The sequence below is a fragment of the Zonotrichia albicollis genome, chromosome 1 (assembly GCF_047830755.1).
Source record: "Zonotrichia albicollis isolate bZonAlb1 chromosome 1, bZonAlb1.hap1, whole genome shotgun sequence".
Lineage (NCBI taxonomy): Eukaryota > Metazoa > Chordata > Aves > Passeriformes > Passerellidae > Zonotrichia > Zonotrichia albicollis.
This window is the reverse complement of record NC_133819.1, coordinates 10,214,796-10,231,933: the sequence shown is the minus strand read 5'-3', so window position 1 is coordinate 10,231,933 and position 17,138 is coordinate 10,214,796. Positions and strand designations below refer to the sequence as shown.

At 40.2% G+C, this 17,138-nt stretch overlaps 1 protein-coding gene across 8 annotated transcripts in view; it reads right to left on the bottom strand.

Moving 5' to 3' along the window:
• Positions 1 to 1,547: 1,547 nt before the first annotated feature.
• ZMYND11 (zinc finger MYND-type containing 11) overlaps positions 1,548 to 17,138 on the bottom strand; it is a 103,591-nt gene continuing 88,000 nt past the window's right edge. For all 8 annotated transcript variants that reach the window (XM_005480405.4, XM_026796465.2, XM_005480408.4 and 5 more), the window contains 8 exons: positions 16,210 to 16,265; positions 15,307 to 15,384; positions 14,645 to 14,763; positions 12,614 to 12,821; positions 10,681 to 10,749; positions 8,322 to 8,594; positions 7,032 to 7,217; positions 1,548 to 1,769 (listed from right to left, as the gene is read on the bottom strand). In XM_005480405.4, the coding sequence (XP_005480462.1) occupies positions 1,647 to 1,769; positions 7,032 to 7,217; positions 8,322 to 8,594; positions 10,681 to 10,749; positions 12,614 to 12,821; positions 14,645 to 14,763; positions 15,307 to 15,384; positions 16,210 to 16,265 (1,112 nt within the window). In that variant the 3' untranslated portion in view covers positions 1,548 to 1,646. The remainder of the gene's footprint in view (positions 1,770 to 7,031; positions 7,218 to 8,321; positions 8,595 to 10,680; positions 10,750 to 12,613; positions 12,822 to 14,644; positions 14,764 to 15,306; positions 15,385 to 16,209; positions 16,266 to 17,138) is intronic.

Sequence of the window (17,138 nt, the reverse complement as noted above, 5' to 3'; positions counted from 1 at the left end):
TATCTAGTCAATTAACTTATATCACCACTGTAAGTAAAAAAGGTCAGAATTTCAGTGGTAGTTCACAGAAGTCTTAGTTATATTTTTGTCATTACAATGACCCTGACAAATCCTAGAGAAAACTTTTTTAAAGGCTTTCCTCCTGATTCTTCAGCTTCCATCGTTCCATCATGTAATTGCTTTCAATAAATATCAAAGATCTAAATAAATATTTACAAATTATTCCTCTAACTTCTCAAAAAATAGCTGGATGATTAATGGGCATATGACTCAGTCTAAGACCAATCTTTGAAAGAAACTAAAATGTGGAGACACTTTAAAAGAAAAGCTATTTAAGTAAGCTTTACATCTATTTAAAAAATTGTCTCTGAACATGGATGCAATTCATATATCTATATATAAAACAAACAAAAAGAAAATCATTTTTCAACTATCGATCCATTCCTATTGGTAATGCTTCTTAATCCAGACATTCCGCAAAATACAGACTTTTTACAAATCACGGCATCTTTAATACAAGAAAATTAACATGCATTATTCTTCATTCTGAGTACAGTGATGGAGCTCATTATTAGGCAATGACCCATTACTACAAACATAACGGCTTCTGTGAAACTAAGTGCTTTTTCTCCTTTTATTATCAGTTACAATGGACCAGGTGACACCAGATCAGAGGTGGTCAAATGACATTGAATTGGGGAGGCTGAAGGGGAGAGCAATAAAGTAATTTGTATGCCTCAAAATTCCAAGTATGAATAAAGGTAGTTGGGTTTTTTGTTTGTCTGTTGTTTTTTTCTTTTTTTTTGGTTTTTCTTATTCTTGTTATAAGCACTCATGTTAGAACAAAGACGAAATGTGCAAACTTCAAAATTTAAATATTCATTTTTCTCTAAGATCCAGCTCAGTAAAAGATTACCCCAGTTCCCTGTGATTTTAAACTACAAGATCAAAGCTAATATTTTGTTATAAAAGTTATATATTGAAAAGAAATAATGAAAATAAAACACAGTTGGGAAATATTTAAGAAAAAATATGCAGGACTAGCACCTGCTGTGTCAACCCTGTTCCCTAAATTCAATCATGTACCCACTGGTATAACCAATAGATAATGCCTTTAAACAGTAAAATTAAGCTGAACAAAACCAGCTCAACAAGGTTAAGAAATAAACGTTACATCAAGGTAGTATGCTTCGTTTTTCTGAAACAGTTCTGTACTTCTTACATTCAGAACTAGTTTTTAAATGTTTTTTAAACATGTTAAACTTTTAACTTTTGTTAAACTTGCATCACTTTTTTGTTTTTAGATCTGCTGTTTTTAAAGATTAAAATCTCTGTAAAACCTAAAAATGTCTTAAAATTTGCTGAAAATGCAACAAATCCTCTAGTTTAAAATTATTTGAAGTAACCTGCTCCAACAGATGTTCAATTCATTTTGCCAACAAAATTTTGGAGGAGCGTTTTTAACAGAAGACTGAAACAACTGTGCAAAATTTCTTCTAAGAAAAGTGTTTAAAGGCTGGTGCAAATGGGAAGCAAATTCTAAACAATTTTGGCTTTTTTTTTTTTGTTTTTTTTTTGGAAACAAAAACCGCTCTGTCTGAGAATAGCAATCATTGGGGTGGCGCTCTAGGGGAGGAGGAGCCCTTTCATCTTTTCCTGCGGCAGGTGCGTTTGTGTTCGGCGTGCCAGTGCTCCTGCTGACACTTGATGGAGCAGTAGGAGGTGTTCCAGCAGCAGTGGTACATGGCCTCCTCTTCACAGTTGTAGCACTGGGGAGAGCAAAAGAGATGGGATTATCCCCCTGGCAGATCCCTCCTCACCAGCATTCCCCAGCCCTGCACACACCAGCATGTGCACTCTCGGGAGGTTGCAGTTTATTGCAGCCGTGAGACACCTGAAATGTCTCTGTTTCAGCCCACACGTTCGAAGAATGAGTCAGAGCTCTTCAGTTCTTATTCTCAGAGTTGTTTATTGTATCTTATCTATAAAAATTTTTCTCCTGCCCTGACAAGGTCCGTCCAGCAATTCCAGGCACTCTGACTGGCCCCGGGGCGGTGTTATGTCTTTATACGAAAAGCTACATATACAATGTTTACAATACTTTTACAAGTTTACTTTCCAATACCTATCACCTATATTAGACAGTGAGCTTCTACTCTAAACCAATCCAAAAGTGCCAACATCACAGCAGAAGATGGAGGCCAAGAAGAAGAAGAAGAAAGGTTGGACATGCCCAAGTTCCTCCATCTTGTCCCCACAACCCCTACACTAAAAACCCCAAAATCTACTTTTTCACTTAGTGATAATTTTATTATTACATTACTTAAATTTCTGTGGCTTTCAGGTCTTCATACAAAGCTGGTAATTTGCTCCATGGGTCATAATCAAACCCAGAGGTGTGCTGGGCTGTGTGCCAGGGTCTCTGAGCCCCCTGGCAGGGGTCCCAGCAACTCTGGACACCCAGAGGGATGTGCTGAGTTCTGACAGTGCACAGCAATGCTCCTCTTATTTATGCTCAGGGCATCCAAGCATTTTTCACATGTGCTGAGTGAAGCAGCCATCTTCAGCAAATCCACACAAAATGCTTTCCTATTTTCCAGAGTCTGGATTATTGCTTTTCCAAAAAATCCTCTCTCACTTAAGAAAACTCACCTCTCGGAATGGTGGAGTGACATTTTTCAGGCACACAGTGCAGGAAGCATCTTTTACCCTACATTTGTATGTGTGTAATAGCACCCTGATCTATGTCTTAAAAGCTACAATAAATCAACAGGCACTGCTGGCCCCAACAGGCTCTGCACAGGCTTGAAAATCAGTGTTTGAGGTTTCTTTATAAGCCTGACTTGTCCAGAGATTGCTGGGGAAGAGCCTTTAGGTCTAGAAAACGTCAAAAGTCACAACAATGACATCCCAGGAGACAAGAATTATGGGTTTGTTATAACCCATGTGGGGTCAGCCTGTAAGGACACTGCTGTCACTGCAGTTTGCTGACTGGAAGCCAGCACTGCCACCTCCTGAAGGGAAAACCTTGTGCTCCATTACTGCTACTGAGCAGATCAGAAAAGTGGTTTTTCCTCCAAGTCTTAGATAAACCCAAGAAGGCCTGTCATACACAGGTTGGCTACCTGGGCTCTTGCCCTTTGTCCTGCCTGCCAGCACTGCACAAAACTCCTGAAAGAAAGATGCTGCATAGCCCATGCTTTATGCAGAATTATTTGTTTCTGGAGAAAGCTGCAGCAAAGATGATTTCTACCTCAGAACACAGAGAACACCCCCAGCCTTCTGATAGCTGGAAATCTACTTGGAAAATAATCCTGTGGCCTCTGGGGAAATAAGAAAGGGAAGGCAACATGCTGGTCAGCACCAAGCGTGGCCATCAAGGAGGCACAGCACCCACACAGTGCCCTGTCTTCAGGCTGGTTTATGCCCCTTAAGGCAGTGCTGCAAAAGCATGAACTGTCATTTTGACAAAACTCCATAAGATAAGGTGGCATTGCTGCTTAAGGTACCATTTATACTTCTGCATCCTGGACAGTCAGCTTCTAATGACCTCAGATTTGCCTTTCTGAATTTGGTCTGCTCAAAATCAGGAGGCATCTTTAGGAATCCAGTCTGAAATGCTAATTGCATGATGGTGAACAAGGGGAGGGATATCACACAGTCTGTGCAGGCTGCTATCAAAGCACAAAATAACACACAATTTAATTTTTATGTCCTGTCTAGCTACAGCTTTGCTAATAAAACAGAATTACAAAGGAAACAAACCCAACTGCCTCAAAAGAAAAACCACAACAACCCACACTACTGAAAGACAGATCCAAGAAAGCCAACATTTACATTGGCTAAACTGATAACCATTTATTTATATCAGCAATAAAGGGACTGCCCTAGCTGTGTGAGAAGGAAACCTCTCCATTTTCCTTTCATAATTTAGCTCCTGGGAAGTTTATTTGTAAAAATGTCTGCAAACAAGTGTCCTCTTGAGAGCTGTTTTCCTGGTTTTTCATGTTGCTGGCTGCCCACAAGCCTGTGGGAGCCATCAGGATCATCTGCTGGAAAGGTGCAGGGAGCAGCTGTGGCTCTCCATTATGTACAGCATGGGCCTCAGCCCGGAGAGCAAATTCACATCTGCTGGCTTGGAGAGATCAAAAAATGCTACGACAGGAGAGGACAACTGATCTGCGGGTCCTGCACTTCCCCTTACATATGCTGGCCATAAGTGTGGGATGTGAATCTCCACTTACAAAAGGAAAATAGTGTCATCTGTGCTGGTACCAGCACATGTGGCACTGGAGGCAAAATGCCAGCTGGCCTCAGGCCTCCTCTTTTCTTTGTATTTTCCTCTTTCCTTTGTATTTTCCTGTTTCTAAATGTTATCAATCACTTGGGGTTTTGTTTCAGACAGTACACATCACAGACAATTCTCATTCACTTAAAGACCACCTGTTGCAAGTTAAAATAAATATATCTGTAAATAGATTTGAAAGAGAAAAAAGTTAAAACTGTCAATGGAAATGACCTATGCACCAATTTAAATGAATCTTATACAAAAATAAAAGAATTTGGAGAAACTAAAATAGAAACATTGTCAAGACCAGCAGTCCAGCCTGAACCCTGGAGGCCATGGAGGTGCATAATCTCATTATTGTTACTGCTACCTTTACACTTCTTCCTTTTCTTTGCTATTTACTTGAGGTATCTGTATTAAACCAAAATTTTCTGAAGGTATAAAAATGAAATTGGGCTAAGCCAATTGTGACCAGCTAGAGAAAGAGGAACTGTTATTCTTTAACTGTGCATTAGTATTCTGAGGGCTGGAAGCACATCCCATGTCCTGTACACTACCAGCAAAATGATCCCTTTATCCCAGCTGGACTTGTTTTTTAGGTATGAGGAAAAGACAAATACAGTGTGAATAATAGCAGTTGTATTCCCAAGCACAGACATCAGCATTACACAAAACCAGAGGTCTCTGCTCCTAATTAAAAAGCAAAGCCACCAAAACTCATTTAGTAAGTGTGTTAATTACATGAGATTTTGGTAAGGAGGTATCATTATAATAGCAGCACACAAGTGCAGCACTACACACCAGGGAGTGTCATTAGTAGCACTGAAGGAAGAATCACTGGGGAGCTGTGTAATTGGACCGAGTCCAGCTGCCTGAGGCTGTGTTGGCAGGCAGATCCATCAGCCTGAATGCAGAGGTGTTTATCCTGACCCTCCCTCTCCTGCCACATGCAAACCAGCTGCCTGCATGATGCCTTCATTTAGGCTGGTGATTGACAGATAGTTTGAGGCCACAGAAATAGGCAAGATTGTCAAATACTCTATCTTTTGATTATTTTGCTCAGTAATGAAGCTTTATGTCCTCATTAATAAATTCAGTGATGTGGTACCAGGGCATTTTTTGATTAGTCTGAAGGATATAGTAAAGGCACATTGGAGCAGATAACTCCAGTCAGTCTCTCTTGAAAATTCTACCTTCAAAACTACAAAAAAGCAGCTAGAGCTAAGAGTCCAGCCTCACAATGATGTCATTGTGCCCCAGTTAGTGCATGTCAGCTGAATGGTGACAATGGTTCACATGTCACATGTCACACATGTGCTCTTCACTCCTGACAGAACAGAGGTAATTTGACATATTCTATAGTAGGCAAAGGCAATTCCATTTCCCTCTCCAGTGCCACAGGTGAGCACACAGGCCCCAGCAGCTGGTGACACACTGAGCACAGAAACTCCATCAAGTCAGTCAAAAATAACTTCTCTGGTCTTCAGAGACAGGTAGACAGGGAGGAAATCTCTTATTGACAGACCCAAGCTCTGCACCATCATAACACCCACAGTAAAACCTCTGTGAGGAACAGAAATGAAGGCTGCAGGAACTGGGGCATTTGAAATAATTATTCTCTTTCCAAAAACCAAACTCTTAACTGTGATAGTCACTGATTGACTGTCTTGCCAGAGTATTTTTTCCATTCTTCTCCAGAGCAGAGTTTTCCCTGCAGGGCCCATTGTTTCATGTAAGCACAGGGACTAATGAGGCTGAGCAGCAGCAAAACAGCCTTTTACAGCAGAAGGCAAATGGGGCTGCAGGGGGTGACAGGACTGGCTGGTGCCATCTCCTGGAGGCTCCTGCTCCTCTCCAGCCCCACCAGTGCTACAATCCTGTGCCCACACCCCTGTGTGTTACAGACAACTGTCACAGTGCTGTGGGACTTCCTTGGTGATGGCTTTTGCTCCCTTGTTCTGTGAAAATTAACAAAGAAATAGCAGACTTTGTGTGTGTGCCAGGTCCCAGCTCCTGGGCAGAGCAGTTTCCACCTGCACTCTGCTCCTGGCAAGCAGCACAGTTTATGGTTCCTGCAGTGTTTGGCTAGGTGCTGTACAGCCATGTGTGAGGACACACTCCAGCCTGAGAAAACAGCAGCCACAACCCAAATAAAACCAGGGGGAAGTTTGTGGTGTGTAGCAGAACAGTAAGTTAGATGTCTATTTTCACTTTTCCAGAGGGCACACCAACGTGGTTTTTGTAGCTGGTGCTGCAGAGTTGCACTTAAGGACCAAACAGGAGAGGAATACATTTCAGAATGTCGTGTCTTAGAAAAAGCAAGGAGAGGAAAAGGCCAAAAAGGATATCACTAACAGCCTTATTAGCAGGGGAATCTAAATTGATGCAGCCAGATATTGTACCCTCTGAGGTCTCAAGATCAAAGGAGTGTGAACATAATGCACAGCATTTCTTATACGGAGTAAAACTGCATTTAGAAAAAAACATTTTTAATACTGAGATCTGATTGGACTTGAGAAGGTGTTGCTGTTAGCACTAACAAATTAAGATGGAAAGTAATCAAAGTGCCAAGTTGAAATTTGGAGAAGATTTGAAACAGTTAGATGAAGGAGAAAGTCTTAATGCTGAAAGACCAGTGAAAGAGCAGTGCAGTTAAAAGCAAGGAAGAAATCCCCTTCAACTGCCTGCAGGATGCATTTTACATTTCCACTTAACTCTCTTGTGATACATTTTTGACACTTACCCACTGCTTCTTCTTGGTCTGGGAAATCAGTTGCTTGTGCTGACCTGCTAGCTTCTTAATTTCTTCTAGAAACTCTTCTTTGCACTTCTCCTTTACCTGCTTACACTTTCTGTCCATCTCTCCTTGTGCGTTGGCCACAGCTTTGTTCACAGCCTGCCTTTTCTCCTCCTCCATCTCCGTGCGCAGCTGCCAAAGACAGACAGCAAAACAAGTCAAGGGACAGCTCTTGGAGTTAAAAGTGTCTTAATTAAACCTCTACTCTTTAAATCTCTATTACTGATGCAGGGGGGGGGTCACCTAATTTGAGCTTTCTCCTATTTAGGAAATAAAAAATTGCTCAATTAGAGATATAACAAAAACAGATTTAATAAAAATAAAAATGTCACTGTATTTCTACTCTGCTAGGCATCTACAATAACAGCTAAGTAAGTTCTATGCATATTTGCTCAATGAGTTTATAAATTTGCTCAATCAGTTTATAAATTTATTGATTTCTCTTTAAAAATATTTTGGTTTTTCCAAATCTACAACTGCTTATAAATCTACAGCAAGTGCATGATGGAAGATACAAAATAGAACATGCCTGAGTTCATTAACAGGTATTTATTTATTTTAGTGTTCACTGTCAGTGAAGTTCCTCTGCCCTTGCTCAGGTATCTAAACATTTGGTGTCTTAATCCTACAGGATTAACACTTGAACTCCCTAGGTTCATTTCACAGTCCTTCATCCAGAAGGAAATTCATCTTATCTTAAGACAGGTACTTAAGAGAGGTCAGACAAATCATCCTCCAAATTGCCCTGCTCTCTCTAGCCAAAGGTGACCAGGTCAAGCTTAGACATTGAATTTTAAACAGGTTATTATTAGATAAGAAAATTCAAACAAATTTCAGTGACCCTATTTGATCCTGAGGTCAGAAGATGGGCAAAAGAAGAATTATTTATGATTAGCAGTTAAACAACGACATTGTTTAGAATCACACTTAACAATGGAGAGAAAGGCTTTGGAAACAGATACTCATGAATGAATGAAACAATTAGTTTCAGTTTTGGATCACAAATTTATTTCACTGGAAAGAATCAAAAAAGACAAGAGTTTTCTGTTTAAAGTAGGTTTGTTGGTATAGAAATGGTCTAAAAAAGCAATAATGGAGACTATTTTTATGTGGTCTCTTTGGAAAACATTTTTTATGAGTTTTGGTAAAAGAGGTTGTTACAAAAATAGAAAGAAGAAGAAATCCCCAAAATCTCCTCTCCTCAACCCAGGGTAGGTGGTTTTCAACAAATGTTACCTTTTCCACTGCCTCTCGCACGACTCTCTCAGTTTCTCTTTTGTGATCAGCTTTCATCCTGTCCTTGAAATCATTAAAGATTTTGGTGTATTTGTCATGGCACATGTTCTGACACACTCCATCATTACTGGTCTGGGTGCTCCGATGCATCACTTTTGGAGAAGAGGCACTTAACTTCTTGGTCTGAGTTGAGACTGAAACTTTTTCAATGGGCTGAGGCATTGTGGGAATTTCCTGGCTTGAACTTACTGCTTCAGTTTCAGGTTCTGGCTCCTGCAGAGAAAGAACAAACTTGTAAATGAGATTGTGGAGAGTCAGGGACAAGCGTAGGAAGAATCCCGGGCTGCACGGTTAGATAGGACACCCCGACCTGTGCTCTGTGCCCGGCCGCACCCAGCCGGACGTGAGCAGAGGGAAATGACAGTGACTGCCTAAGCCATAAAAACCCTTGTGACCCCTCAATAAACACCATTTGCTGTCCACCACATTGGTGTCAGGAGCATATGGACCGAGTGACCCTGGGCTTTGGGCCACCGTGCCGGACTTAGAACCAGGTCGCCACGCCTTGAAGGCAACATCAGATATCAAAATAGAATAAGTCAACCTGTTCCCTTTTCAGGTCCCCCTGAAGAAAAAATGTTATGTGAGGAATATCAGTGTAATTAATATGAAAGGTGTCTGCTGAAGACCTGTAGTGCTAATGGGATGTGGAATCCCTGTGGAAAACCAACTTGAGAGTGGGCAGGCTCTTGGGTCAGGCTTTTCTGATTTCAGCCAGCCTCACCTCCCCAAAAGTATGAAAAACCTCAGAGGCTGTGCTGACTCCTGAGGATTGCTAGAGGTTTGCTAGAGATATTTTTCCCCCACAATATTCTGCCTAAAGAGACTGTAGTTGCATGGCCAAGGCTCCTGGATTGTTTTGGCAAACTCTGGGCTTACTCTGACCCAACAGGCTGCCCTGGAGTCTGTGATATTCCACTGACTCCACAGAAGTGCTGCAAAGATTGATCAGAACTTCAAAGGTCCTTTGAAGATGAAAGGCTAATGAGAGCCTGCGTCTTGCTTCCAATAATATGGAACTAGACTTGATGACCACAGAGGCTCTGTATAATTACACAATTATCAAGAAAGAAGTCCCTGTTACTGTAGTGTACTGTGCTGAATTCAGCTGCCTGTGTTATTACAATGTAACACCAATGGCTCCTGCACTTTAGAATAGATTGACCTTATACTCCTGGAAGTGCTTACTGTTATTTGAGGTGTCTGAAGACATAAACAATTTTTTAAAATTAAAGTTAGATCTCTTAATGCTCATTTAGCAGTGTAGAGACAAAGCCTTGCTCAGGACTGGACTTAGTGCCTGTCTGTGTGATGAAGCATTGCTTACACCATTCAAAAGGCTGTGTATTCCCTTTTGCAATCAATTACTCTCTGAGAGGTCACTGTGATTGACTTCTGGATCACTGATCAGAGCTAAGAAGGCAAATGTTAAGACATAAATATATGAAGCAAATTACAGCATTTGCTTGACAGAAAACACAGTAAGAAAGGGAGATTACAGGAGGATGTCTGGCCAATCTTGCACTCAAACCAAGTTTGTGCCCCAGGGAGCAGAGACCGTGTCACTGTCCCCATCCATGAGGCTGCCTCCTGCAGGATCAGGTACAATAGGGAGGCAGGGAATGAGGAGTGTCCTTGTCCCTGTTCCAGCCACCACAGAGAGCTCTGCTCTACAGAGAGCTTTGCTGCTCCAGCCACTCTGTAGCTCTGCTGCTCCAGTCCCCGCAGCCTCCCCTGCACGGGCATCCCGAGCCCTCTGGCAGGGAACACACACATATGTGCAAATGTTTCTCAGCGTTCCTCTCAGCTGGAAGGAGGCCAGGAAAGAGTCCTTGGCGGCTCGGGAAGAGATTTACGGCTCTCTCTGTAAGTGCCCCCTCGTGTACACGAGCAATAGCGCAGCCCTTGGTTCCCTGATCCTGCAAGCGGGATACATAGGGAAGCCCTGCAGACAAAGTGGGTAAGGTGGCTCAGAAACTTAATAGTCTCGATTGAACTTCCTAATTTTTGCTATTTATGAGCTTGCTGATATGCTGAATTTGTTATTAAAAAAGAAATGTTGTAAGCTGGCTTGCTTTATTCACGATACAGAGTATTCCAATGATGACACACATTGCTTGCATGTGGGAGGCATAATTACACTTGTTTTAGCAGGGAGTACCAAGCTGTGGGGCTGGAACTTCCAAGGCTAATACTGTAACATCACTAAAAGGTGACTGAAATTGAAGGAGTGCCTATTAAAATTTCAGACTTTTTGTACTTTGCTATCTCTAAAAACACAGTAATTGAGGTTACTCACTTCTTTCTTGAGTTCCATACTCTGGTTACGTCGTCCTTTCTTTGCTCGTGGTTCCTGAGTAACCTTCAGCTGTGAATATTAGGAAAAGCATGTTGAATCAACCCAAAAAGCAGTTTATTTAAGTGGCTTTCATTGTAACATGACTGATGTGCCTTTTATTTGTGATTATTTGCAATTATTTAGGGTATCAAATAGAAATGTTAATGAAATGTTCTTAAATGAGAAGTACACACAATAAACTTTCTACATCATCACTGATGACTATGACTGCATGAAGGAACAAAATTAAAGAACAAGTTCTGCCATTCAAAATGCACTTGCTAAAATACTCTTAATAATTCCTTTCTTCATTGCACACACAAGTTCAAACACTTGTTTTCTGAGATATTCTGATATTAGTGACCCATACTTAGAAATCAGATCTTGTTGGATGCCAGAAAACAGCAGTGATTATAAAGAGAATATAAGTATGTAAATATGGTAAGATCACCCAGACTGGATTATTACTGGAGGAGTATGGAACTTTATGCTTTAGAATAAAAGTCAGTATCACAGTAGAAACAAGGATGAGATCTAAGTGGATGGTAATTATCTTACAGGGCTTGTAGAGAAGTTCTTATGCCTGTTTCTGAAGCATGGCTAGCACTAGCTAGTCTTAGTAACAGGATATTGCAGACTACAGCAGAACAGTGAGTTTGATGGCTACTCCTGTGTTCCTGTATCTGGGAAACCAGTAAAACAGGTATAAGCATCAGCCAAGTATGAATAGTTGGCATTGAAGAGAAAATACGTAAATGGACACTTCAGACCCTGTGACTGACACTTCTTAAAAAAATGGGAAAATACCAGTTTTGTTATTTATGACCATTTTCCTGTTTTATCACAGGCTGTTGTATCACTGCACACACAACTTTAAATAAAGGGGTTAGAAAGGGGTAGCTAAACAAACCGGGCTAAAAAATCCTAAACCCACTTTGATAAGGAACAACCTCCCACCACAACATGGAGTTTATTATAAACTTTTAAGGTTTTAGTTCCAGACTGGATGATAGACCTGTTTGACAAAAGGACAAAGGAAGAGGGTAAAAATATACCAAATTTTTTTTAATAGAGACTTGGAGCAAGGATACGAGTTTTAAATGAGGAAAGATGTTGCCAGGGAAAGGGCTGCCAAAAATACAGAGAAGCACCCTGCAAACTATGAAAATCTTACTGCCAAGTCACTAGAAGTGAATATATAACACCCTCTTGAACAATGAATGATTAGTAAAGATCAGCTATGATAAGGGAATTTTCATGTGGAAATGCAAAGCTTTGGATCTTGGCCATTTGTGCTCTTTGTCAAAACAACATGATTTTTCTTGTTTTGCAGAATTATTTTTAATCATTTTAATCAGTTGCTGTTCACATGGTCCTCAAGTGCAATGTTTGCACCTAGCTTCAGTTGGACGTGCTGAAAATGTCATGGCTGGTGTAACTTGTGGATCTGAAGGCAGAATAGAGCTCAAAGTGAGCATACTCCAGCTGTGAAAAGGCTGAGCAGCCACAGGGCTGTCCCTTGACAGGGCTCCAAGAAGGCAGTGTTGCAGTCCATCTGATATCTGTGACATTTGACTCGAGCATTCCTATTTAACTTTAGAAATCTTGATCTGTCTCATCAAGGTGCTGTACGTGACAAACACTTTGAAACTTCACAAAGGTCATCCGAGAAACTGAGGAAAGAGGGAAAATCTAAATTCTTGCTATTACTGATAGCAAGATAGGGATAATAAGGGGGAACAAGTGATAGGCAGGATAAATCTTTAAACCCTCCTGTCCTCACAAACCTGCAGACAGAGCACAAGGCTAATTAACAGCACATTAATCAAAACCACACTGACTTTGTACTCTTTAATGAATTTCCCCCAATTGCTAATATTGCAGCAGCACTCACTTGCTCATTGCTAGTGGAAGAGATGCTGGACTCTGCCTCCTCTTCCCCTTTGTCCTCATTCTTTGACTTCCAGAATCTTCCCTCGCGGAGGAAGCGCTGGTGCAGCTCCAGCTCATCACAGGCCTTCTTCCAGCCCATGCTGCGCTTCACGTGCAGCCGGTGGATGTTCACTGTGATGTCTTGAATGTTTTCAGAGGGGATCCAGGCCCTTGTGAATACACAGAACACACAGTTCAGAAACATGAAAAACAGGTGAAAGATCTCAACCTGAGAAACTGACTTCAAAAGCAGTTTTTCATAATGGTCGATCACTGACAATTCCTTTTTGATTTTTTTTTAAACTCAACACATTTGAGAAAATGGACTGCATGCTGTTAGACATTTTTGTTATTATAAATACTTGTTAGCTGTTGGTGCTATGGCTTAAAGTCTCTCTCATTTTTTATGAGCCACAAACCTTCCCCAGCACCATCTCTTATCTGTTCTCTTGCTAAATGCTCTGACTCAGACACAGAAACATTTTTTTACTGGAGGTTCATATGCTAATCCAATTTAGCTCTTGACCTCTTTCCTAAAATTGTCAGGGAATGTACCAACTCCTCACCTTGAATAGACACATTTTGTGTCCTGAGCCCCTGTCTATCAGGACTGAACTTCCATGGGGGACTGTCATGCTTGTTTGGACTGAATTCATGCCAGTGACATGGTTCCAAAGTTACTTTGTCCACTTAAAGGTGTTCAGAGAATTCTCAGTGAGTTAGATAGGCAGGTCTTGACATTTTGAGAGGTTATACCAAGCACCAGGCAACATTAGACATTGGATATAGAGTCATTGCCATGCACATCTACCTAACAGATTAGATACTCCACAAATGACATGTTTGTGAAAAGATTCTTGATTCTTGCAATATAAATTTAATTTGAGTAAAGACAAAGAAACAATGCCAATTTACACTAACCAGAAGTTGGGCCTTTTATCCAAGCCCAGCACAGTAAGTAAGCAATGGCACTGCTGTTAAACATCCTTTGCCTTTTGTATCAGCACACATTTAAGAAGTAGCAAGCACCTCATCCCACAGGTGCCAGGTTCCTTTATTAAGTAATTTTAAACTGTGTGAACTTAAAACCAAAGATAACTAATTAAATAAACTGTGTTCATGAACAGATCCAAGGTAAAAACATTCTGTGACTGAGGCACCAGTAAGGATCCTTTACTTACTTTATAACTATTAAAAAGTCTTGGTAGTTCACATAAAAAGTGAAAAGATGTTATATATTGGGCAAGTTACATGAAAGCAATTTAAATAAACTGTTACTGAATTGTCTAGGTCCTTTTGGGATGCACCAAAATATACCATCTCCTAACAACCATGAATTACTTGAGAAATGTCTCTTCTCCTCATATTAGAGGCACATAAATAAAACAGTAAAATAATCCAAACCAGTACATCCACTGTCACACTGCTACAAACTTCCCAAATGCTGAACAACCAGCTGGAGAGAGAACCAAAAGCTGATCTCTAAGAGACAAGTTTCCAGTGTAAAGAGGGATTCTCTGAAATTACAAACTGGCTCCCAGCAGGAGGCCTGTCAATGTTCTAGCAGTGAGACACAAACATTTGTGATATATATCATGACACCAAACCACAAAATTGTAGTGCCTCAGCTCAAATGAGAAACTGCCTGAAGTCAGTACTGCTGGTAGATGGAGTACATTTCTGTCCCATTTTCACCTTGGCCTGGATTAGGAGACTGCTACACATTTGAAGAAACAGCTTAAGTTCACTTACTGTCTTTAATTAAAATGGCATTAAGGAACATCCTTCTGGCAACTGTGGAAAGAGAACATCTGAGCCACTGAATTTGGACACTTCAGATGTGTTAGACTGAAATTAGGATTTTCTGAAACAATTATGACAAAGTATTCAATATTTCTAATACTGGCAACAAGCTGAGCCAGGATTTACAACATGACAGATAAGTTCTTTTAATATTGTTTGTAAAAAGCAGCACATGGAATTAATAAATTACCTTTGGTGGTGATGGCCAAAAAAGCGAACATCAACTTGATTGTCCTCTTTCTGCATGACTTTGGCTGGCCAAAACCCAAAGCCTTTCATTTTGGCCCAAACCAACTCATGATTAGGTATCTGGAAAAAGAAGTTGGATTTATTAGTGGATATGAAATATATTGCTATCTCCCACAAATATTCTGCTGTAACACTATGCAAGTACCTTAAGAGCTTGGTTACTGTTTGTGTCTAGTGCTATTTTCACGTTTATCTTCTTACATTTCCTTGTTAGATAGATTGCTTGGATCAACTTAAAAAAACCCCTAAAACTGCAAAGTCTGAAAAGGGTACAACTGTCTATTGAAAACAGAGATCCTAAGCAGCCTAAAAATTAACTTGTCTTTCTAGCTTCATTCAGGAGCAGAGTTTTAGTTCTGTAAGCTCCTTATTTTCTTGTGAAACTGTTGTAACTGGCTGATACCCAAGGTTTATAACCTATATTGTTACAGCTTTGAACTTCAATCAACACTTCACTTGTATAAAATATCCAGGCTTACAGAGTCTTAACCATGCTTTTGAAACCAGCACTGTGAAATGGAATATTCAATGCATTAATGACACCAAAACTGCAGGCTTTTATACAGAAAAGCAAACAAATAAAAATCTGTGTCAGCAACATACACAAGGATAGCAGAACCAATTGTCAGGTCGTGCATTTGACAAATAGAAACAGTTCTTGCAAAGCTGCAGTTCATCCAGCTGAAAAACAAACAAGAAAAAAGGTAAATAAGCAAAAAAAAAAATCCTATTTATGTGATTTCAGTAGCATCCCTCTCCCTTAAGTAGTACAATTTTTCAGCCCTGCTTGCTAATTTGGTGGAGTTACCTCTGTCCATGCAAACTAAAGGTGTGAAACTGAGGTGGGCTGTGAGAGGCTGAAAGACAACCTGAAGAAACATTATTCATGTTTCAGAAAAGCCAGGCAGAGGGAGAAGACTAACTGACATATTAATGATCTATTATAGATGAAATGCAAAGAACAGTTCTTAAAATTCATCAAATATTTAAAGTACATTGTGAAAGAAGTAATTCAACTGTACAAAAGGAAAAAGTGTGCCAGCTCCTCGGCTGTACTTTTTGGTCTCCCCAGAATATGGAGAATGATGACATTTTTTGTTTTTAATGACAATTAGAGAATTTAGTAGGAATTTCACCTCAGATTCAATTTATATTAGTAAGTACAATTATTTAAAGTCCAAGATTCAATTTATATTAGTAAGTTCAATTATTTCTAGTCCAAATCTGTATTGCTCAATTTTTTTCAAAACTAAAATTTGAACACCAGTTTTTTTTAAATTATCACCTAGTTGCAAAAAAAAAAAAAAAAAAAAAAAAAAAAACCAACAAAACCCAACCTACAGCAAAAACCTAAAGAAAAAGTAAAAGGAATTCTGAATCAGCTGCTAGACTGTCTGGAAGAAATTTATAATTCAATTTCACATGCTTTTTAATTTGTAATATGAAGAATAATTTCTTAGATTTTGAAATGAAAATGAAGTATCTTGGTTACTTGGCAGTACTTACTTCATGGCAGGTGTCTTTGTAAAGCATCCTTGCTATATCAGCTTGTTCACTGTCCGCTGTAAATTAAAAATAGTTGGTATAAACAATCACAGTTATGATCACAGTGCTCACAAAGATTTGCAGCTGTGACATTCATGCTATAATTGTCATTCTTAAGAAGAAAAAATATAATTTAATCACTTGGGCAGCCCTTCCATTTAAAATTTTCTAACAATCAGTTCAATATTTGTTTTCTGTGTCATATTTATATGCCACAATACTGCTTTCACACTGAACAATGCAAGTACACATCTGAGGAGGAGCAGCAGCAGGGAGACACAGTTGCTCTTAATATGGGTTCAGTTCCTTTCTCTGCTTGTGTCTGAATGGCACACTGCAGTTGTCCTAAAGCATCTCCTCTCTGCTCCGTGCCCTGAGTGATGTTTCACAGACTGTTCATCACTGAGTCTCCCTTTACACCCCTGGATTCCTCTCCTGGCATATTCACATCTCTGCCCACCAGCCACACTGTGATCTCCTGGGGCTGCATTCCCTGGTGCCACCCTCCTCCCAGTTCCCCTGATGGGGACAACTACACCCTTCCTGAGATGGTGGCTCTGAAAACAGGACCTGGCTACAGCTTCTGGACATGGTGGTGGGGATTTCTGACTTCCAATCAGCCACTCATTACCTTCCCAGTGCCTGGCAGCTTCTCTGATGGCTGTACCTCCACACTGCACCAGCAGCACACTCCTAGTGTGGATGTAGCTACTTTTGCTTTCACAATATGGCAGATATTGCCCAAAAGTAAAAGCAATATGTCCATAGTACATGTTTCTGCTGACACAACACAGAAAATCCTACTCTACCCTAGGAAAACATACATATATTGGCAAAAATCTGCAGTATAGACTGACCTAGGACTTTGCTGAAGAAGAAGCAGGATGGAA